This window comes from Plasmopara halstedii (assembly GCF_900000015.1).
Source record: "Plasmopara halstedii genome assembly, contig: Scaffold_323, whole genome shotgun sequence".
NCBI classification, from domain to species: Eukaryota; Oomycota; class Peronosporomycetes; order Peronosporales; family Peronosporaceae; genus Plasmopara; species Plasmopara halstedii.
In genome coordinates this window covers 2,098,469-2,121,195 of record NW_020187244.1, presented here as the reverse complement: position 1 = coordinate 2,121,195, position 22,727 = coordinate 2,098,469, and the positions used below count along the sequence as shown (strand labels likewise).

The following is a 22,727-nucleotide window of genomic DNA, read 5'->3' as shown; positions in this document are numbered from 1 at the left end:
GCTTTCTTCGGTCTTAACACTGGAATAGTCATCAGAAAGCAGTCCATATTCGATATAACTCAAAAAATCGGTGGTGGTAACGGTATAAATTTGCTAATTTCGTCCCAGCCAGGATTTTTGCTCAAGACTGCCTAACTCGTATCTACAGAGGATATTTATGAAGATTGAGGCGCGCAACCGCCGTTGTCTTACTATCTAAACAAAACTATTTCCTACAATAATGCTGCCGCAGCTTTGCCGGTACCAATAGTGCTTTTTTAACAGAAGCGGGATAGTGACTCAATAACGCACCGCACGACGAGTCGTGCGCGGCACACCAGCTTAAATATGGCTCATGTGATCATCTCATAAACTGGAACCAGCTTAAAGTCAACACAACATCTTACGCTGTCAAGGCTGAGAAACTTTACCGATATGTACAACGGTACATCGAAGTCTGAACATGGGTTCACGGTGAAAGACGCTGCACGCAAAAGGCCTTCGAATATCTCTCACTATTTTAGACAGCAGCACATCATTGCTTAACGTCATTAAATATATCATGATCTTTCATGGCCTCTCATATCCCGGTATGATGATGTCAGTGACCGCCATAGTCAGTGTGTGTAGCCGGAACTAATTGCCCTCGAATTCCAATGGAGCAAAATATTTCTCAGCAAACCTCCATGCACCAATTGAAACTTAATATTCAACCTCCCGCAAGACGACTCAAAATCGGCTTTACGTGCTCAGCTCGATCCTTTGGAATTTTCGACCGAAACAAAAGGGACACATAATGTAAATGCTTAATGTTCTTGAAGAAGTTACACTCGTGGGCCCGCGACGCTGCCCTGCAACCGTGTGATCGCCCTCCTGATGTTCAGATACGCCAAGGTTTATCACCTCCGGCGCACTCATATAGCCTCCACCTCCTGGGCCCAACCTACCTACCAGAAGCATATAATTGACTGCTCTTTTCTAACAAGGATGAGAGCACTTGAACCTTCATAGATACGGTGAGCCTGAAAAATGATTCGCCGACATATCGGGAATATATTCTTCAAATTTAGTACAAAAGCTTCTTTGACCTCGTTAAGGGTGATGCGAAGGAGAGCACACGATGTACGTCTGATTAGATGGCGTAAAATCTCGCAGCTTCTGGTACCTGAGTATTTCTCAATTAGGAAATGCTTACTTTGTATGGGACTGCAACGTAAGTGTTCAATCGCGTACGCAACTTCCTAGCTCGAAGAATGTGCTGTCATCGTATTAGAGCAGTGCCGAGTCGATGGCTATTTTACTTTTCATGTCAAACAAATGCAATGTTTACCAGAATAGCTTTGCTAAAACATCATCGTAAGCCTCCAGGCGAGCAGAAACGATTCCGGGCTTTCGACCACCAGTGTTCCTATATCCTCTGATCATCTAAAAAAATTTTTTTTTAGATTGCGTGGTCAGGCCTGGTAAAATATGTTAGCACATGGGGTACAGTCGCTTCCAGATTAAGTCGTCGGATTGACGACAAGTGCCACCAAAAGTTGCCATGAGCCTGGCACAGAAGAATCCTTTGGCTATTAGAATTAGCACTGAAGAATCCATGGAGAATATCTGGGTATTTTCACCAGTGCAGTGATTCAATATACAGATCTTCATGAATATGATAGGGGATGCTAATCAATGCAGTGTGGCAGTGACCAGATACGATTACAATATACGTTGTAAACAATTCAATCGTGTTGCCTCTAAGGATTCTGCAGAGACTTAATCGTCTATAGTTTAGTGCAATTTTCTAATCTGCTGCTGGCTCTGGCCTGCGTGATTTAGAAATAATTTGGTACCCGTGAATAGAGTATCAGGTCGTTTAGCTTGCTTTTGATCCTGTTGAGCGAATCTGCGACTAAATTACCAACATTTCATAGCAAATTTCACGAAAAATGATAGGTGGATAAACCGCTAAGATTAGTTCTTTTTTGGGCTTGTCTGTGGATGCCGAAATGACGATAAGGACGGCATTGATGAACGAAAGCAAGGGCAGACTTCAAAGACGATAGACTTTGTAAAAACAGCTTGTGAATATTGACCGTTCAGCCGACAAGTTTGGTTTTGACAGCATGGTTATGAACGCCGGTGAAATGCGACACTACGTCTCGAGGTGATAGGATTCTGCACCAAACTTTTGCTCTTCTCAAGCTGATAGCACTTAATGAATTTGTCTGAAATTCCTTCGTACGTTCCAAGAGACCATTAAGGTGGCAAATGACTTACGTTTGTTGTCGTTCTGTGCTTTCTGACTTGATTCGCTATCTACATCACATTTTTTAATAATTCCACTTGAAGACAGTCTTTAAGCAGGGCCCCAAGGCATACCGGAAATATCCTTAAACCGTAATGGCTTTCAATCATCATCTTGTCGTTTTTCAAGTAAACACCTCATTCAATTACAGACCTGCTGAACCCGGCAATCAGTGAGCACGCCTTGCAACCTCCTCAGGAGCATCACTTGGCATTACTGTGGCTTCTCAATCTTCATTGCACTCTTCAAGGCACATGTAATTGATGTAATATGTCAACAATTGTATAGAACACATTCGCGTTTAGCAATGCATGAACTGTCGGGCGAGTCTAAAATGACCAAGACCGAATCGACCAGCAAAGATATTTACTAAAATGGAGGTGAACGGGATGAATTGACAATGCGAACGCGTATATTTCACATTCTTTAAACCAAGCGTGCCAAGACCATCACGTTGATGTTGACATCAGCTTGAAAATACACTATCTGCAACCAACTGTACCCTATGCTCACTTTGCACATTGTTTTTGGTAGTAGTACCAGTAAAAGTCTCGGCCTAAGGTCTTGAAACGACTGGAAATCTCCGCAATTTACAGCCAGAAAGGCAACAGACTTTGTGGCACATGAGCAAAGGCTGATGGATCGGAATGATATTGTGAAATGAATTTTAGTCTCCACGCGTTACAAAAATCTCACAGTACCATCATGGATAAGCAAGAGCATTGAATTAATGAGCCAAGGCTGTAAGCTCCTTGATGTCTATTATCTAGCGCCCCTTCGCATTCTAATCTATCACATCCATACCCTCTGCCCTCGCAATCGTCAGCCACGGCATCAAGCTTCGAAATATTGATCGACACATTCTATTTAGGTTTTTCGTGCTGCTCTTTATGCTGCTACGTTCAGTTTGTCGAAGGTGATGCAATGTGAACGACACAGAGGACGTACTATGAGCTATGTCTGAATTGATGATGAAGACGTAAACCAGTGCGAGAATCACATTGAAGAGCAACAGGTAGTAGTGTTACCACCTTTGACAAACACAAAACAAGCAAAATGAATCACATTAAAAGGTGAAAAGATTTCTAATCTCCGGCATTTGCGTAAAAGTGTTGTTTAAGATAACTGCCCAAGAACCGACTAGCCCTATCAAGCAGTTTCTCGGCTTTTTCTCTGGTTTCTTTCGCCAAAAAAGGATGTTTTTCTAGCATTGTCTTCTGAAAATTTTCACTGTTTAGTTCGCCGTTAATGTAGGGGGCAAAATATTTCCTGGCAAGGCGATTTCCGACAATTTCGTTCACCAACTCCATTCCACGTTTCTTCAAATATTTTGGCAGCTCTTCAGTTTGGATAAAATGCCTCATGCGACTCAATAGCAGAGCGGAAAGCATTTTTTATGTTTGTTCACATCTTTGTTTGTTTTGAAGCCATAATTGTACATGAAGTGCTTTACATTGTGCTCTGGAATGAGAATAAAACTGCGATAGACAAGCGGGTAATCCGCTAAAATCTCGTCAAGATTACGATGTCGGAAGCCGAAGATTTTATTTAGGTAGGATCCCACAGTTCGAATAAGCCCATCTCTTTCCTCATGACGAGACTCAGAGGATTTATGCTGACTCTTTGCAGTCATGTTGGACGATCGTAGAAATCTCCTAGTCGACCCGGCCGTCTGCACCGTATCCGTCGAGGCCATAGCTGAAGAAGATGCGACGAAGTGAGAAGCTATTGGTGTGAAAGTTGTAGTCAAGTCGACGAGCATGACAATAGAAGCGACAAGAAGAATGCGAAGAAACATCATAGTAAAGCAACTTGAACGATGTCACTTAGTGGAACGAGGATATGTGTATCACACTCGGTCTTTTCTTTAGTGTGCTTTGAGGTTTAGGCTCCATTATCAGGACTTACAGACGTAATCACTGGCTAAAGTAAGTCTGTCTGTATATGGGCGTAATCATGTGATGTGCTCCATCTCTGATTTTTTTAATCGCCGAAGTTGCTGTACTCGTCATAGACTATTAGCACTGGATTGTGAGCTACACATTCTCAGCCACAATTTTCTACGGGTAATGAGCGTCATCATAGCACAAGTGAATCGTCTTGAGAATTCGAAGAAGTAGCTTGTGGCTTGTATTGCAAGAAATATTACTACTGATATTTCAGAAAGATTTGTGATGCTATTACTAAGTAAGATACAGTCCTGTAATATAAGTAAAGACCTAGAACAATCGACTACTATTGAAAGAGTAAGTTTTCAATACTTTTTCATATTTGGGGCAGTCAGTATAGAAAATTTATTGCCTCGACTATAGTAAAATGTCGTAGTATCTTCTGTTTGAAGCCATTGTATATGTTATGCACTCGGCACATTATGCACTCGGCGATCGAGCCTTCAATCGAGCAAATGAAGCCACCACATCTTTACGACTGAAATGACTTGATTTTGTTTCTTTTGTTCAATATAACTCTGATGAAGATATGTAGCTGCATAAATTGTTCAACTTGAGTGTATGGTACCAAATATTGATTACAAATATCGTCAATTACAGTATCACTGCGATCTTTTATATTCATGAGGATCAAAACATTTTGATTAGCTAATATATGAGTACGCACAGAGATACAAATGAACTCCTGTTTGAAGTATCTCCTTTCTGATTGCTCGCGCCAATACTTTTATTGTCCTGATTACGAAGTGTGCAAACAAACTTGATTTTATTAACGCATTCTTTTATCAAGAAAAGACATATGTGAATGATGTCGCTACTAATGTTTAGGGTTTATTGTTAGAAGTGACAAAAGTCGCCAGATTCAACTATTGCAAGATTCAACCCATGACTCTTTTGAATATTATATACAAGGCTCGAGATATAGTGGATGATTATGATTATAAGTCGACCATTTAGTATCCCACGCAGTACATATACGTCAAAGAAATGAGAACAAAGGGATGACTTTCACGAAGGACATGGAATGAACAAATCAATATCTTCATAGTACCTCCCCAACAAATTGATAGCGAGCCTCTGTGTTCTTTTTCATATACATCAAAGTAGTTGTGACCTGCAATCGGAACTTTAATGTATGAATTCCGTATAAAAAGACCTGCTCTGTTACATGTATGGATTTTGTGTATATGGGATACAGCAGACGCTCAATATACTGCATAACGCGAAGATGGTCTGATCGCGGGCTGGTTTTGCTTGCTTTATAAAGTTTAACACTCTTTGTCAATTTCTGAGTCCTTATTTTATTTATCTTGTTTATTTAATGTATACACAATATAAATCTTACCTTTATTGTGCTTATCGTCGTGTCTATTGAGTTTCACGCAGCAGTTAAGATGATGTTCAACTGTAACACATATAACCAATAAGCACATGCTTTGATCCGTCTTAAAATTGAAGTGCAGTCACCATTTTGAAAATTCTGACTCGGAGCATCTCCAAAGTATACAATGTCCTTTCGTTCACCTAAAACATTAATAAGGCAAGTCGTCATGATAAACACCAATTCTGCCGGACAAAGCAGATACTACTCTTGTTTTTGACAATTAAATTGCTTTACTCATGACACGGTATGTAAAGCGTCATACGAGTATATAAATTCACGGGACGCATTTCGACCCGATATCTTTGTACTTAGAGCAATAGGAAATAAATAGAGGATTGAAGTAGATTACAATGTGATCAAAGACTTTTGCTAGATTGCAGTATCATTTCGAGCATTATCGCGTCATCACGACTATGTGCAATGTAGATAGTTTACACGGCTGCAGAAGTAAAATCTGCTTCATAGTCTAGTCACCAAATGCAAGGCTGTCTCGTATTTCTACCGATGACGTTTTCAAGAGCGATACTATCAGCCATTTTACTGTCCTTTATGATTTCGTATGGTTGCATTACTCCAACTGTGGAGTTGTCAAAGTCTTTAGACTTGACAGATGGTCGTCAGTAAATAAGTCGTTGATATCCAAAGTATTACTATAATGGGAAGGATATTATGACCAACAAATGCAATTTTTGTGATAGGTAGCGTAGTGGATTGCTGATAAACGTCGTTAGGACATAAGTCACAGTTACGAACTGTGGCTGCCACTGCTCGAAATAAATAGATTTTGATCGTTACTGATCGAAGAATCTCTTCCTTGAATTTCCTTTTGAGACGATTGACGGCGTTGCAATGGATCACAAAGTCACGACTGACTACACACGACTGCTTGGGAACGCAAACGTCAAGGTGACAGTGATGGCTATGATCGTTCTCATCGTAATTCTTACCAAGCTTTGCAGGTTTATGTTCGTGCGAGACCATGTGCCGATGGTCGAAAAGCTCCCGAAGACATGTTTGAACGGAAAAAAGATAATCCCAATAATATTGTTATCAAGGTACCCAGAATTGTGAAGAACGAAGTTGCTATGCTGACATTGTTGCGCTTATTTGTTATTTAAAGGATACAGAGCGAATGCAATATGGAAACCATGCTTTCAGTTTTGACAATGTATCGTTATTATTATTATGTCGACGAGGCTTTATACTAGAAACTACCTTTTGACCAAAGCTGTGTCACATTACAGATTTATTGGACAGATACTACTCAAGAGACGCTGTTTGAAGCGGTGGGCTGATACGTGCACTTTGTCAGATACTTACTACTGCATCTGATTTTTTTTTTTCTAATCTATACTATCGTTTCAGACGAGCAAATGCTTAATCGACTATGCATTCAATGGCATCAATAGTTGTTGCTTTGCATACGGACAAACAGGTTCAGGCAAGACTTTTAGGTAAAGATCGACGCTTTTTTGAGAATTTTAGAAATGCATTTGACCGAACGAGGATGCAATAGTATATTTGGTGAACCGGAAGGAGAGAAAGTCGGACTTTTGCCTCGGTCAATTGAGTATCTCTTTAGCATGATCAACCGTCAACAAAACAAAACGAGGGTATACGCACAAATTTATTGATGTTAATCTGAATTTTCGAAGGGATTACTTACTGCTTTGTTGTTTAATTAAGAAGGAAGTTACTCTCGCTGTCAGCTTTCTAGAAATTTACTGCGATCGAGTCCGAGATCTGGCACGAGCGCAAGTATTATCATGCTAAGTGATTTGTTTTACTTAGACCTCATGTGCAATTACGACAGGTATTTGAAGAAAACAGGTAGACCAGTGTCGTATCAGACATCTAGCAGTACCGAATGGTTTCTACGTCAAGTAAGATCTCCACTTTTGTAGAAAACCACTTTTTTAACTCATGATATAAGTAACATTAGCAGTCACATCATATTTCTCGGACTGACAGCACGACGAGGTATTGAAGATACAATTTAATTCATCATGGATTTTGAATGCCGTGTAAGGAATATTTGTTTGGGTACAGTGTCGGCTCGAACCCATTGAGACTTGATGAAGACTATGATTATGAAAAAGGTACATCTAACTCTTGTGTCTTATCAAGTCGAGATCTCTAACGACTATGCATTGAAAGCCAATTTTGAAATTCATGAGGACGCGCAGGGTCAAGTTTTTGTGAAAGATTTATCGATGGTTACTGTGACTTCTAAAGATGAGGTGGATGCTCTTGTACAATGTGGATTACGATTGCGATCAACGCACGAAACAAAAATGAATGCTGTGTCATCACGCTCGCACACAGTGTTTACCATCCATATCTTTCAACGAGGTTGTTGATTGTAGTGTTTCTTCTTTGTGCTTACTACTTACGCGATGTATCTATTCTCTAGTCCAGGATACGAGCGAAGTAATTTATGGGATGCTGAATATGGTTGATCTTGCGGGGTTTGTGTATCTTTATTGTTAATGTTATATGAATGAAGCTAAAGTGTATCATTTCAATCAGATCGGAACGTCTGAAAAAAAGCGAATCGGATGGTCAACGATTGAAAGAAGCATTACATATCAATTCAAGCTTAAGTGCTGTCGGCAAGGTTGTGATGTCACTAGATCCAGAGAGCGGGTACAACTACATTCCTTACCGAGATTCGAAACTCACTCGTCTTTTACAGAATAGTATTGGTCTGTTCTAAGGTGTTTAAGATTTGTCTTTTATAGTGTTGTAAATCTCACGTGTGTTCGTAAAGGTGGTAACTGCATTACAACGCTCATAGCAACCATTCATCCGATGAGAGAGCACTATGAAGGTTGCTTAGAAACGCTTCAATTTGCAAATCGATGCCGATCAGTGCAGAACCAGGTGAGTTTTTTTAAAGAATGTTCAATCAAATTTTACTGAGTGTAGTAATCGTTATTTCTTATGTGGAGCCTCGTGTGAATCACATTACTGGTACGATTGTAGACAAAGATCGACGTATTCGTCGACTTCAAGAAGAATTGAGTGTCTTGCGTCGACAACTTGAGGGAATACGAAGTGAATACAATACTAAATTTACTGCCACGCTTAAAGAACTTGGATTTCAAGCACAAGAGATATCGGACGACGGCGAAGTAAAGTTTTCAGTATGTTCATGACCTTTACGAAGAATTAGAGTGTTGCTCTATTAGTTTATGCTAACAACGAACATCTATCTGTAGAATGGTTCGGTGTTTAAGTCAATTTTATCAGAAAGAGGCCAAGAAGCAGATTTGAGCTCCGATAATTTAATCAAAACCACAGGATTTGGCCACACATTTCTCGCTGAAGGTTATCTAAGCACTTGTCAAGAAGTCAAGAAGTTATGTTATTGACGCTTTATGATGCTCAAATAGAAACTCAAGGTAGTGCCGACAGTAATCGCTTACGACAGAAATATGCCAATGCTAAAACCAATTTCGCAGTGATTGTAGTGAGTGCAATGGAATTTCAATGTGTCAGTGTTTGTGTTACTTGATCTTTGATTTTTAGTCAGAAGCAAAGTCGGAGAAAGAGATTGCACGTCGTACGATCAACGAACAGAAACGACGGATTGCATTTCTTGAAAGCTCATTACGTCAAAAATCGAATGAATTTGATCGTGCCATGGTGTCGGAAGCAGCGCGACATCGTGAAGAAATGCAAACTCTTCTTCGTCGAAATCATCAGATAGATTGTAAGAGAAGTACCAACCAACAAGCACCAATCGATCCGCAAGTCGACGATGTATTTAGCTTTCAAGATCGTGAAAAGCAGCTTGAAAAGGTGAGATACTGAAATTTTTTGTACTTATAATTTTGACATGCTACACTTAGAGCCTTCGCCATCGAATGGCAGTATTGCAACAATCGAAAGAGAACGATATTACTTTGATTCAGCAACAGGTTTATTGTTTTTTGAAACATGTGCGGAACAAATGTTAACTGTATTTGTTGTTGTCTATCAGTTTGAACAAACGTTAGCTAGCAAAACTGAAGAGCTCAAAGCTGCTAACAAAAAATTACAACAATCACAACAAACAACTACCGAAACTTTTGAGGTGAGCCAGCATTCCAGCGTCTAAGTAATGCTATGCATAATGATATCTTAACTGTCATGTAGAGTCTGCGATATGATTGTATCGAATTATACAATTTCACTGGACGACTATTAACTGCTTTAGGGTCACGTCAACGGTATAAGAAACTACTTTGATTATTTGACTAGCTTGATTTATCATGTTCTTTGTATTGTCAGAGTATATTCACTCCCAAGAAATATACTAGCTGATCCGACAAAGCTACGGCATATTAAAGCCATCGTACGACATGCATTTTTATCTAATTTAAACTGTTTGAGCTTTTATAATCCAGTGTATAGATGACAACAGGAATTTCAAACCTCAATTTTTCGCCAAAGATTGTTGGAAATCAATCAGCACGTCCTGCATCTGCGCCAGTACGACGTCATAAAGTAACATATGCAGCAGCGCTGCGTGATCGAGTGAATCAGCCACTTCATGTCAACAAATGATCGCTGGAAATGTCAAAATTCAATTCTCGGTGATTGTTTTTTTTGAGCTCTTAAAATTATTGCATTTATTGGTTTGTGAATTTCTTGAAATCTATTGTAATAATCTCATATCATTTCACTTATCCGAAATGGACCAAACGACTGCAGTGATGGCGTCTACGACACATGAAGCCATAACTCTCAATATTATTTCTGATCTTCAAACACTTGGTCGTACTTCAATACATGCAAATGAACTAGCACGTGCTCTATCCATTGTGTCACAATGTTATAGCGTCCCCGTACCTTCTAGTGCAGCATGTGCGATCCCGAAAGCATTAATGGACGTCTATGATCTTCTTCAGCGTAATCGATTGTACGCAAATGATAGTACACTTTCGATCGATATAGAAGAACAACGTGAAGTATTTGAACATGGATTACGACTTTTATGGACACACGTGACAACATATCAACTACATGCAGCACTTATTAATATTGTACGTACAATTGACTTTATACCACGTGCAATTGTGTTCTGGAAACAACTTCAAAAACGAAGATTGCGCGAATTTTTGCAACGAGGACCTTTACAATGGATTTCATCGCGTACACAACAAATTACAGTTGAAGAAAAGATTCGAAGCTTGAGAGAGACACTGGAAGCACATTTAGTACGAAGATATCTTGTTATTACAACATGAGAAAAGAGTGAATTATTAAAGTGCGTCTTGTTGTCATGTGTAGAAAAAAATTGGGATGTTAAAGGAAATGACAACAAAATGTGCGAGTACATTTTCCGACTATGAACAGTTAGAAATGAGAATGAAAGAAGGCATGGCATTGGTCGAGTTTGTATACAATACAAATGGTATTTGTCCACCTCGTAAAGGTCATGGATCGTTCAAGTCGCAAGATCCGCTTCTTTTTACAATCTTTCACTTTGGTACGTATCTTAAATGTTGATTTTATCCTTCGTGAAAACTAACAAGAAATAGATGAAAATATATTTGACAAGAATCGCGCTATCATATCGACTCAAGACGTTGTGAGTTCCTTACAACGCGTTGAAAAGAATCTCAAGATATTTCAGACAGCACAAGTTCAGTATTTACGGTGTTTTCAACTGGCTATGGCACCTTGCCGTCCTCCATCAAAAATTCGTCAACGCTGGCTTCAAGTTTCAGCTGTTGCAATCTGTCTTACTGCTGGTGGATTTTGGGTATTGACAAATCAAAAGGAATTTCATGCTGGTATTGTGGCGACACGTGCAGCATTACAAGACTTTCTTCGTGAACACATGCTCGAGCCATTACAAGCAATTTTTGAAGAAGTAGTTTTAAATCAAAAGCCTCAAATTCAAGATGCTATGGCATTACTGGACACAAAGGAGAGTTTACGACGTATGTTGTCAGACTTTGTTAAAGATACAAATCCAAAAGTATCACGAGAAGAGATGCAGCGAATTATGACTGAAATGGATATGTCAGTTGTTTCGTTGCAGTATGAAAAACAACTTGCTTCAGCTGTGAAAAACTTGATGACGGGTGATATCGTACGTATGCTGCTTATACAAGTGCAATTTATTAAAAAAGAGCTCATGGTGGCCATGGGAGCGATCGATGAGTTGATGCATGCGAATCAACTGAATATGCAGATCATGGCTACAATCCCAACATTTCTTGTCTTTGGTGGCTTGTACAAGTTAGTCACAACAGCTTTTCATATGATTTACAAGCGATTGAGTGACCGATTGTTCTACGATTCGAACGAAATTGCTGGATTTCTACGAAACAATTTGCGCGACATTGAAAGGCTTTTAAACAAACAAAATCGTGGTCCAGGAACGAGTGAGGAAGTAGTCTTGGGTGTTCGCGATCTAGGATTCCTCATTTTGTTGTTACATCAATTACGCGATCTCTTTGAAGCGTATCGTGCTCTTTTCCAAGAAGAAGAACAAGAGCGTTTTGAAGAAGATTTGGATGATTTGATTGCTGAAGGACTGCTAGTTTCGCAGCAATTGGCTGTCATTCAGCGCATGTACCATACGCATCCATTTCTATACAGCACGAAACCGAATAAAGCACGCTGGATTTTGGACTAGAGAGAATCTCGTTACTCATATTAAATCATAAAGTTAGCTTAGCTGATAATCCTGAGGCGAGTAATACTCAGCAAGTAGACGGTAAATGTACGATGGCTGATGAGCTCCTGTGTTCGTGATCAAAAGCATTACACACTCAGGTGGCACATAATCATACGCTGGATTCAAGACCTCGAGCTGACAATGAAACACAAAGACATGTCATGAAAGTTTACCACTACAATATACCAGATATTCACAACCCATACATTGTCCACAATATCTTCATAATTGTAGATGCTCGATGGAGCTAAGAGTTCGCTTAAAACGTCCAAGTCGTGTGCATAGAGTGGAGACAATTTAATCAAACCGGCCACGCATACAACCGGTACGGAGCATTTTTTCGCAGCGAGTGCAATATTTTGCAGTCCAGATTGTGCGATCAAACCTCCATTAGCAACCACAGCAGCTGCAGGCACGACCACTTTATTCACACGTGCCATTAAAGCATAGACTGCACTGTCCGGAATAACCGTCACATGTATGCCACTCTCTGCCAATACATGAGCCATATTCTGGCCATTTAAAGAAGGAGCAGATTCGACAACAATCACTTTAAATGACCGTTTCTTTGCTGCTGTCTTTAGAAAAGCTTCAACTGATAATGACAAGCCAAACGTCAAAATTACTTCACTGTATTGACAAAATGTTTAAGCATTAGCAACAATGTATCAATATCTTCAGGATCACGTACTCAGTATGAATATATTCCATCGCTTGATCAGCAATATTAACATGTAAGTTTTCAATCTCATCAACAAGTTCAGCAATTCCTTCCATAACAGACTACAATCGAAAGAAAAGTCATGACAATCCAAATTGCTACGTTTGTCACTTATCCAACGTACAAGTTTAAGATCCGTAATAGGAATTGAAAGATCAGTATCCGTTCCAGGCGTTAAGATTGTATCCAACGAACGCGACAAATTATTATTCCGGTTTGATGATAAACCCAAAGTATGTGTTGCTGGCGGGCTAGTACCAGTAGTCGGTGCTAATACCTTTAAAGCATTCAAATGCTCTTCACGAATGATATATAATACACGACGTACGACATTGCCAATGACTAATTCATGTGTATGTGCAGTAGTGAGCATATAGCCAAGTTGACGAATCTTTTCCAAGATTTCTCCAGCTGTTGACCATTCAACTGTTTCAAGCTAATGTACATGAATCGTCATATTCGACACTATACATTTAATTGACGTATATACGCACCACTTTGCATAATACATTTGTCGTCATCTTGGCTGTTTCATACGATCCATGGAGTTGTCTATATCCACAAGTAAGTACTTAAACATCATCTGTAGTATATCAAGCACAAACCTGCGTTTAAGACTTAAAACCAAGTCGTCGACTACTTCACGTACGGCAGGCCATTCATCGAGCCATTCCTTGAGTTCTTTCATCACCATTGATTTACCGGTATCTTAAGAAAAAAGTCAACCTTTCTTTTTGCATAGTCAACATTCAAAAAAAGTCGACACGATGGTGCTGGGACTTTTACTGCGCGATGAAGAAGAGCAACGTTTAGCGTTCGACTTTGAAGTTTTACTAACTGAAGATGGTGATGAACGTATTGATCTACAAAAACATCGTCATGGTGCTGTCGTGGGTGTTGGTGGTGCTACATTTGGTCAAACAACCGTAAAAAAAGATTTTAAACGAGGGACAGTAGTCTGTCGTCATTGGTTACGTGCATTATGTATGAAAGGAGATAATTGTGAGTTCTTGCATCAATATGATATGTCCAAGATGCCAGAATGTCGTTGGGGAATGGAATGTCAAGTCCCAGAATGTCCATTTCGACACGTCCCGGATGAAGAACGTGTGGAATGTGCTTTTTACAAACAAGGTTTTTGTTCTCATGGATCAAGTTGTCGTTATCGACATATTAAATTAGCTCGAGAAGAGTGTCCAGAGACTGCCGACTTTGCATTACAATCGAAAGTAGCAGATGAAGAAAATGTGAAGCGTCGAAAAGCACAACCAGTAAATGAATTTTTTAAGATTGCAATTTGTAAACATTGGGAAAAAGTCGGATCGTGTCCTTTTGGCGATGAATGTCATTTTGCTCATGGAGATATGGAACTTCGACCATTTCCTAAAGGTGAGAAAGAAGAAAAAGATGGACGAGGAGGAAAATCAGGACAATTTGGAGGATTTCATGAAGCTCGTGAAGTGATCTCTGGTCCACCTTTGCCGGATGAAGGAAAGATGGCCAAATACTTTTTAGTGCAGTCAGCCAGTTATTTGAATCTTGCACATTCAGTACATTATCAGCAATGGAGTGTACCCTCGGGAATAGCTCAGCAGATTAAAATGGCGGCTGAAGCATCGTATGAGATCTTTTTATTCTTTACGGTCGGATCTAGCAAACATTATCAAGGTGTAGCACGTGTTGTTAATGAGGCTATTGGTGATTATGATACGTCAGTTGGAGAAGATTTAGCATTGAACGTTGTGCCATACGAAGCAGATGGAAAATGTAAGTGGATGGGAGCATTTTCTATTGAGTGGCTTCGTATATGTGAGTGTCCATGGGATCGACTTGCTCAATTTGAAAACAAGCTGCTTACTGTTCCAGAATGGTAAGAATTGTATGTATTGACAAATGTATCAGTTGATTTCTTATAAATGTCGATTGTAATTCGTGACAGTCCAAATGGCCACGAGCTAGACTCAGATACGGGACACTCACTTGTCCGACTACTGTATAATCAGCCTCAAATTCAACTTCATTATCGATCTGTAGAAGATGAAATGAAGCTTTTGGGTGGCGCTGAAGAGCTCGCGACTCGGCGGCGAGAAGCTGCAGAAAGTTTGTTTGGGGCTCCTATTGGACCTGGATTTAATGGATCTGCACCACCACGATGGAAAGTTACTCAGCCTGGATTTGTATTTACATGCGTTGCACAGACAATTGACGAGTGCTTCGGTCGCATGTTATTTGGCCTTCCGCTAGAACAAGACACGCTTGCTCAGCAGCACGTGAGTCCTGGTACCCCACTATACCTTCTGAATCTATCAGATCAACATCTTTTAGGTATTTTTGAAGCAATTTCTCCTGCTCTTGTTAACATGATGCCGGGTGCATTTTGCCATGGACCAAACATGTCGTCGCCATTTCCGGTTCAAGCTCGCTTTGCTGTCATGTTAAACGCACCCGCTTTGCCAATATCAGACCCTCAGATCAAGCAAGTACTTGGAGACAATAAACTAGATGCTGGTCCGCTGTCGTTACAAATCACTCAGCAGCTCGCTGACATCTTTGCTGAGCGCAGTGGTGCTGCATTTCCACTTAATGGACCGCCATTGGGTCCGGACCTTTTTCGTGGTAAACCAGGAACGAGCACGACTGGTGGTCGACCAAGTCAAGATGGACCCAAGGACCCCAATGAGCCAGCATTTCTTGAAAAACTAATTGTGGGTATTGAAAACGACAGCGAATTTGGAGTTACACGTCGTATTATTGGACCTGCTGGATCGAATATGAAACGTATTAGTGTTGAGGCCGGTGGCAATGCCAAAATTCGTGTTCGTGGTCGGGGTTCTGGGTCCAAGGAAGGAGGTCCAGAAGATGTAGACGAGCCACTTATGGTTTTAGTATCTGCAGAAAATGAACGCAGCTTTCGCATCGCCTGCTCACTCACGACAGAATTGTTAGCTGCTATTCACCGCGATTATCAAATGTTTTATCAGCGTGGACCACCTCCACATTTTCGCGGTGGTGGCCGAGGTCCTCCCATGCGTGGCCACTTTTAAGAAACTTATGTGTTGATTTGCCGCATAATACACAACAAATTGTACTCTTGCATGTCGATGTATTTGATCGGGACTGTAAGCAAATGTCTAGACTACATCACGCGCTTTGACGGTTGGACATTTGAAATGGATTGGGCATACGAAATCAGACGTTTAACTGAAGTTAGATATTTTCGCTGTAACTCGTTGTTCATAACATGCGCCTGTTTGTTTGAATTAATTTTCTCTCGACCAGTACGTTCGTGAATCCCAACCATTGTTACTCCAATCGGCCACGCTGCATTTCCAATTGCCAATTTAATATACGCATCATTCGCTTGCACAAACTCGCCTTGACGACAGAATGTGACAATATCGACCAAGTTTGGTAAAATATCTGCTGGTACTTGACGATGTTTGCATAGCTTAAAAAGAGGTCGAATGTAGTCTTTGCACTGCTTCATCGTCTTCACTGCTACTTTCCCTTGCGCTGTTCGCTTTACATGTGCTGGTCGATTGGCTAAATCTTTTTCCCAATTTTGCAACATGCCTTTAAAGAACCGATACACAATTTTATCAGCATCTTTCTCGTCTTCAAGATCGTCTTCTTGCTTCTTTTTACCCTTTTCAACCTCAAATTCCTCAGCATCTTCCGCTGCATCGTCCACTGAATCCTTTTGTTCTTCATCATCTCCACTAACGAAGCGATTACGAATACCGTGACCTGCTCCCAAACCATCATCGTGCTTCGTGACAAAGTCAATTTCAACTCGACGAAGTCTTGCCATGCGATCGGTTAAATTCTCACCGAAAAGTGTAATGGGCTCGCCCAATTCGCGTAGCCGTCGACGGAGATCGGGCCACGATAATACAGACTCACGTAATGTATCATTCTCATTCGTATCTTCAACAGAATTGGCGGCTACATCGTCCATTCGTTCATTATTTGATGACATTTGTCCTCTTTCTTCACTTGTTTTGGTTTTTTTCATCGGTGGTTCCAGCGCTTTCTCATTCTCTTCGAGTAGAGACTCAACCTCAGCACGACTCAGATATTTTTTAGTTTTACTGAGCTTTTTCTCGCTGATTAAGGACATCTCGCGCTTCTTAGCAGCCATCACTTGCATCAGGGTTTCCATATTTCCGTCGTGATTGATTGAATATTTACAATAACGAGACCAAAATGTAATGATAAATAAAATAATTATCAAGTAAAAGACAAGCCTATTGTTGAAAGCTCATATTGTACAATATCTTTTTAAAACTACGGAGTTGTACTGATATTGTTCGAGATGATCACTGATAGTGTCGGAACGTAGAAGAAGAATGTTTTTGTATGCTGTTCTAAGGCTTCTGAGGCCACATTCAATTGCCGATAGATTTTGCAGTTGTAAACAGGAGTCGAATATATGGGCGAATGACAAATACCAAAGCTGCCAAGATGGAACCAAAAGCAGCGTGTTTATAACCTGAAGAATTTTGATCGACTCATCATGAGTGGAGATTGTACAGAAGTGCGGAAAATGTGGGTGCCTGCAAAAAAAAACATGCAGCACGCCTTCTTCATCGCACAGGTGCAGCCCGGAGGTCGGTTACTGCAGCAATGTATGTGCAATATTTGTAAGCAGGGAACAATGAAGACGAGTTTCGAAAAGATTCGGGTAGCCGGACTTGAGGGTGTATAACGACGCCAGCTCGAATCGCGCTTCCGTTGTCACTTCCAAAAGCGTCAGCACAAACGTCGCACATCGCTTCTTCACAGTCCACCTCTCAGTCGAAAGCATTTGTTAGCAAGGGAATAATGAAATTTGCGCAATCAAACGTTTCTGCCAGCGTTTCGCTCGGATGACCAAATTGTTAGATTTGAGTGTGCGTCTGACAATTGAGACTCTATTTGTGGTCCACATCTCAATATGACGTTCGACTTGGTGAGCTCTATGTATTGGAAACACAAGATGTACAAATAGGTAAGCACTTATGCGCACATGAAATCGTCGTGCTGACTGTGAGTGTGGATGTAACGGGGTGACACGTACCCTTGTATGAATGGGCGGATCACACAAGACGGTGTGACCGTACATGGGTGTTAGAACACAATTTGGTGTTATCACACAATGGTGTGGCTTCACCGTAAAAAGAAGCCACTATGTGGCAGGGTTGTCAGTAGTAATGTATATTACTTTATTAGCTAGGACAACCTAAGATTTTAGATATTGGCGACTCTGCCACAACTAAAACAATTAATTACAGTCTCAATTTTCAACGGAAGAGCGTCTCTACCTTGGTTGAGGTTTTAAGTACTTTGGAGGTAGCGGATTGCGATTCGCTACATTTGTAAAGAACGCAAGGTCGGTGACCTTAGCTTAGATTACTCAACGCGGCAGCCCGCTGCATATTGGTTATACAAAATGTACGAACTGGTAAGCACTCTTGCGCATATGAAATCGTCGTGATGATTGTGAGTTAGGACCGTCATGAATACTCGGAGTTGCATTTATATTGGGATGTGCTCTGGATAACAAAGATTCAAGGTCAAATTGTCAGTGGTTATTGTCTACCGCTGACGTATGAAAAGTCTGCTGTTATCATAATCGCTAGTGTATGAAATGTGAAGCATTACTTTTCAGAAGTCACTAGTTGTTGGAAAATCCACTTTAGTAACAACGAAATTTACACTCTCATTCAAGGAATGCTTATGGATATCCCATTCTTGGAGCTTTATCCTTGTCCAGGGCATTGAGGCCATCTATCCGTTATAAGCATAGTTGCAAACTACAGCAAATATACAGAAGATCTCGCAGAGAATAATTCCTTACACGCTGATGAAGGAAAGGAAAGGTGACCATGTCTGTCGCCGCCTGATTGCTAAATTTACGACATTGGCTGGGAGATGTGTGGTTCCAAGCTTTTCGAGGAGATAAAAAACCCGGGTAATATCTTGTGCCGAAGATATGTTATTCTAGGTCTTACTTGCGATAAACCCAATGATCGTCACACTTTGAGGACAACGCACACCTCCCCCGAAGTCGGTGCAATCCCATATTTATCTGTAAGCTGAAGTCGTTGCTTTTCACACTCAGTTTATTCTCTATCGCCGTCATGAGCGACGAAATGGTATTTGACGCTATAAGCCTATTAGACCACCTGGTCCCTTACGGCTGGAGGCAGAGCCAGCAATAATCAGGTGAATTTGGCAGTGGATGCGATCCAGCTGGTGTCGACACGATATGACCATCAAACACCAGTCGGCTATACCGCCTGGCTAAACTGAGACGATCTCGTGGGTAGTTGATCATGGGCAATCGTATGTACTTATGGAGCAGGGTGGAGTGAAGGAGAAGCGGTCCGAATTGGTTGGTCAGAATGTGACATCCGTTACATAATATCAGTGGAAGACTGGAGCAAATTAGTCTCAAGAGAAGGTGGATGTGGTAGAGTTGCCAATTTCATTGACCCATCTAGTCATTTTGGTAGGTTGTTGGATACATCATAGTCTTTGTTGTGAGAGCAGGCACAACTTCGTCGTCGTCAATTATGGGACCACTGAAGAGTCAAAAGCTGGGCGGTGCATGCAGGACCATATTGCAATCATCGAATGCCCCGGACTATGTTGACTGAGAGTCGCAATCCCTAACCGATAGGCCTTCGGGCCCTCCGCGTAATACAGCGAAGAGCTTTGGCGTCGAGCTATTTCCGCTTGGTCTTGTCAACATTTACATACCCCCCGCGAACCAGAATCGCGCATGTAATGAGAGACGGCTTAGCTTTTTTCAACAATTCGATTGGGGCTGTGTCATGGCGGGCAAAATTCTGGAGCCCGTCGATGGTGTATACAGAAGTCTTAATTGTCTCACCTCACCATTTCTTGGACAAATGCTAATGATGTAACCTCGCAAGAGCCATGTCAGCGATGAAGCAGTTGGTCCGTTCCGGGATCCATCCTGCTGTGTAAATAGGGGCAATGGTCTGAAAATTGTCATCGCATGCACAGACTCGTCTACTTTTCTTGCCGCACAATTCCCCACCATCATCGGTTCCTACAGCTATGAACACGGACTCCATGAGCATTTATACCCGTCAAACTCAATGAAAGCTCACCTTTAAGCTTGATCTGGTACACCTTGATGTATCGAAACCATTTATCAACAAACACTAACACGTAACGAGTCCTTGGCGTCAATTTAAGAAATCACTATAATTCGCTGTAAGAGGGTGGTGTTTATAACAGTCCCTCCAACACAACACACACGCTTGTGCGACAAAGAAGGGATCCAGATGGAGGGAAGAAGAACGACTAGATGCCTTAAAGGCAAATTTGCAACATAATTAAAGTGAATTAAAGATTCTTAGGTACATGCAAAAAACCCCTAACGACTCCTAGAGGTTATACTACTAACACATTGAATTCCGATCTATAAACTAAGGGTGTACTGAGATTGAACCTCAGCTTGAACTTATACACGATGTTAGGTGTACGGAGCTTGAGCTTCGAAATGCTTGTGAAAATTGTCCTGTAGAAGTGACCGGCTTATGCCACCCACTTCGAAAGACATAGATAGTTCGATCTTGTCACCAGTACAGATCCCCAAGTAGGACACAGCATTCTGTATCTCACAGAATGCTTGTGACTTCATACATAAAATCACGTATTCACTTAAGAACACCGTACTGTAACTTTCTTTTCATAAATTCCACACTGCATACAGAAGGTATAGATGTACCTTCATGTAACGGCTAAGTGTATCCCATTACATTCGCACCAAAAGAGCCGCAATCAAGAACACGCTGTTGGATGCCTTGGTCAACTTTGAAACAGTCATCTTACCGCAAACTAAACAATTCCAAAACCGGTATGACGGAAGCAGCGGAATTCCCTCCGCAGCGCAGTGCAGCGGCGCGCGTGCCAAAGGCTTGAGTAATTCATAGCTGCCGAATAAGAGTCTCAATTTGTAATTGGTACTCGCCAAATATATTTTTCTACCGTTCTCTAACGACAGTCACAACTCTAATGTGGTGATTTGTGGACTTGCCTTTGTCGCTGCGCGGTGTGAGCGCGGATAAAAAGAGCTGCTTGTGGTTGAGACCGAAAATGTAGTGAATGTCCCCTAAGAGTGTAGTGCTGCCGTTCACAAATGCAAGGCTGACAGGGCCGACGCCGTATGCATGCAAGCCTCCCCCACCAGCAACAAGAATATCATTACCGTGTCTAATTGTGCAGCGGGGCTGCCGTAGCTTTGCGCTTAGAGGGAGCGTAATTTAGGTCACCGACCTTACGTTCTTCATAAGAACCAGTACAAGTGTAGCGGATCGCAATCCGCTACCTCCAAGAGTAGTTAGAACCTTAACCCACGGCTAACAAGCTCTTCTCTTTAAAATGTTGATTGTATGTATTTGTTTTACCTGCGGCAAAGCCGCCTAATTTTTAAATGTATAGATCTTCCTAAATATATATAGTAACATCTAAATACATGCATAACTACTGGCTACCCAACCACGTGCCGTATTCTTATTTGGGTGCAGTCACACCATGCCCATCTCGTTTGACACACATCCCTGTTACTAGGGTACGTGTAAACCCTTTACAAACTGAGCGACAGTACCGAAGTCGTCATTGTCAAAAGCCTTAAGAGCTTGCTCCACTGTTAACTAGCCATTTGTTCCCCTAATCTACATCGGTAGATACCAAGAGCACAAATGGCTTCAATAACTTTGCATTTTGGGACATTGCTCTTGCTATGGCCGATTTCGTTGCAGCCGTAGCGACGGCTGAGAAACCACTACCAACTCGGTCGCCACGATGTTGATGACCGCTTTTATTGGAGCCTCCACTTCGATTTTGCCATAAGCTTTTACCACGGGTTACTGGTAGATGGCGCCAACCAGGAGATCCGTCGCGGTGGCTGTGTGACTGACCACGGGCAACACTAGCGAAGAAACACTTTTTGCTGCTTTCACGATTCTGGATCGTGTCGCACTCGCGACGTAGTTTCTCCTACACCTCATAGATATCCATCTTTCTTCGCGCCACAATAAATTCAACAATCACGTCGTGCTTAGGTGAAAAGCTCAAGCGATCGTCTTCCTTGATCTAAAGATAGCAGGCGCATGCTTAGGTCTTCATTTTAAGCAGGTAGTCATAATGTTGTCACCGGTAGCCGTGTTGTTTCGTGAGCTGCATATGCGCCGTTTCACGAGGAACTTGCGGAGATCGTCGACACTTCGGCGGCAAATACCGAACATAGATTTTCGACTGATACATCGAGCTCAGCTCTAACGTTATAACTAGTGTCTAAAGAAGTATTCCAATCTTTCAGTCTGCATTCATCTGCACCATCGTGCCTTCTGGCCTCATCTCGATCTCGAGGTGGTTAGGCACTTCTTCCAGTCGAGCGTCATTTGCGCGGGAAACTCCACATGTAGCATTTTCTCGTCAGTTAAATCTCGTTGTTGCTTGTCGTCATTGTGTAACGGGGTTACACGTATTCTGGTAACAGGGGTGTGTGCCATACGATATGGACATGGTGTGACTGCACCCAAACAATAATACGGTATGTGACTAGGTAGCCAGTAGTTATGCATGTATTTAGATTTTACTATATGAATTTAAACAATAATAATTAGACAGCTTTGCCGCAGATAAAAATAAATAAAAATCAATTTTGAAATTGAAACGGAAGAGCAATTAGCCTTAGGTTAAAGCAA

At 41.3% G+C, this 22,727-nt stretch overlaps 9 protein-coding genes across 9 annotated transcripts; 5 read left to right on the top strand and 4 right to left on the bottom strand.

Annotated features, from left to right (window-relative positions):
• Positions 1 to 1,907: 1,907 nt before the first annotated feature.
• PHALS_15342 (uncharacterized protein) lies at positions 1,908 to 4,424 on the bottom strand. Its single transcript, XM_036407384.1, has one exon. It carries the CDS (start codon positions 3,661 to 3,663, stop codon positions 3,358 to 3,360), a length of 306 nt encoding a protein of 101 aa, XP_036263092.1. The 5' UTR covers positions 3,664 to 4,424; the 3' UTR covers positions 1,908 to 3,357.
• A 2,030-nt stretch (positions 4,425 to 6,454) lies between these two features.
• Positions 6,455 to 10,156, top strand: PHALS_08916 (Kinesin-like protein; the record flags this gene model as incomplete). Its single annotated transcript, XM_024724351.1, has 23 exons — positions 6,455 to 6,511; positions 6,565 to 6,660; positions 6,726 to 6,773; positions 6,850 to 6,891; positions 6,971 to 7,059; positions 7,122 to 7,218; positions 7,295 to 7,359; positions 7,419 to 7,488; positions 7,548 to 7,585; positions 7,655 to 7,704; positions 7,763 to 7,957; positions 8,019 to 8,073; positions 8,135 to 8,310; positions 8,376 to 8,488; positions 8,557 to 8,751; positions 8,827 to 8,935; positions 9,001 to 9,077; positions 9,137 to 9,409; positions 9,460 to 9,528; positions 9,591 to 9,683; positions 9,746 to 9,819; positions 9,881 to 9,944; positions 10,004 to 10,156. The coding sequence occupies 23 exons, from the start codon at positions 6,455 to 6,457 to the stop codon at positions 10,154 to 10,156; spliced, it is 2,298 nt and encodes a 765-aa protein (XP_024575237.1).
• Positions 10,157 to 10,284: 128 nt separating this feature from the next.
• Positions 10,285 to 12,239, top strand: PHALS_08915 (Nuclear control of ATP synthase 2; the record flags this gene model as incomplete). Its single annotated transcript, XM_024724350.1, has 3 exons — positions 10,285 to 10,809; positions 10,883 to 11,081; positions 11,134 to 12,239. 3 exons carry the CDS (start codon positions 10,285 to 10,287, stop codon positions 12,237 to 12,239), a joined length of 1,830 nt encoding a protein of 609 aa, XP_024575236.1.
• A 33-nt stretch (positions 12,240 to 12,272) lies between these two features.
• Positions 12,273 to 13,696, bottom strand: PHALS_08914 (translation initiation factor eif-2b beta subunit; the record flags this gene model as incomplete). The annotated part of the gene is made up of 6 exons (XM_024724349.1): positions 12,273 to 12,416; positions 12,488 to 12,911; positions 12,973 to 13,064; positions 13,127 to 13,438; positions 13,497 to 13,554; positions 13,608 to 13,696. 6 exons carry the CDS (start codon positions 13,694 to 13,696, stop codon positions 12,273 to 12,275), a joined length of 1,119 nt encoding a protein of 372 aa, XP_024575235.1.
• Positions 13,697 to 13,769: 73 nt separating this feature from the next.
• PHALS_08913 (cleavage and polyadenylation specificity factor cpsf30-like) lies at positions 13,770 to 16,046 on the top strand (the record flags this gene model as incomplete). The annotated part of the gene is made up of 2 exons (XM_024724348.1): positions 13,770 to 14,872; positions 14,942 to 16,046. 2 exons carry the CDS (start codon positions 13,770 to 13,772, stop codon positions 16,044 to 16,046), a joined length of 2,208 nt encoding a protein of 735 aa, XP_024575234.1.
• A 92-nt stretch (positions 16,047 to 16,138) lies between these two features.
• Positions 16,139 to 17,164, bottom strand: PHALS_08912 (pre-mrna-splicing factor; the record flags this gene model as incomplete). The annotated part of the gene is made up of 1 exon (XM_024724346.1): positions 16,139 to 17,164. The coding sequence occupies one exon, from the start codon at positions 17,162 to 17,164 to the stop codon at positions 16,139 to 16,141; it is 1,026 nt and encodes a 341-aa protein (XP_024575233.1).
• An 82-nt stretch (positions 17,165 to 17,246) lies between these two features.
• On the top strand, positions 17,247 to 17,943 carry PHALS_15340 (uncharacterized protein). Its single transcript, XM_036407383.1, has one exon. It carries the CDS (start codon positions 17,519 to 17,521, stop codon positions 17,708 to 17,710), a length of 192 nt encoding a protein of 63 aa, XP_036263091.1. The 5' UTR covers positions 17,247 to 17,518; the 3' UTR covers positions 17,711 to 17,943.
• A 1,396-nt stretch (positions 17,944 to 19,339) lies between these two features.
• Positions 19,340 to 19,643, top strand: PHALS_08911 (uncharacterized protein; the record flags this gene model as incomplete). The annotated part of the gene is made up of 2 exons (XM_024724344.1): positions 19,340 to 19,382; positions 19,537 to 19,643. The coding sequence occupies 2 exons, from the start codon at positions 19,340 to 19,342 to the stop codon at positions 19,641 to 19,643; spliced, it is 150 nt and encodes a 49-aa protein (XP_024575231.1).
• Positions 19,644 to 21,687: 2,044 nt separating this feature from the next.
• PHALS_08910 (uncharacterized protein) lies at positions 21,688 to 22,038 on the bottom strand (the record flags this gene model as incomplete). The annotated part of the gene is made up of 2 exons (XM_024724343.1): positions 21,688 to 21,949; positions 22,022 to 22,038. 2 exons carry the CDS (start codon positions 22,036 to 22,038, stop codon positions 21,688 to 21,690), a joined length of 279 nt encoding a protein of 92 aa, XP_024575230.1.
• Between the last annotated feature and the right edge of the window lie 689 nt (positions 22,039 to 22,727).

What these genes read in the sequence shown, in the direction of transcription:
- PHALS_15342 (XM_036407384.1), bottom strand. Translation starts at nt 3,663, where the DNA reads ATGCTTTCCGCTCTGCTATTGAGTCGCATGAGGCATTTTATCCAAACT.
- PHALS_15340 (XM_036407383.1), top strand. Translation starts at nt 17,519, where the DNA reads ATGAGTGGAGATTGTACAGAAGTGCGGAAAATGTGGGTGCCTGCAAAA.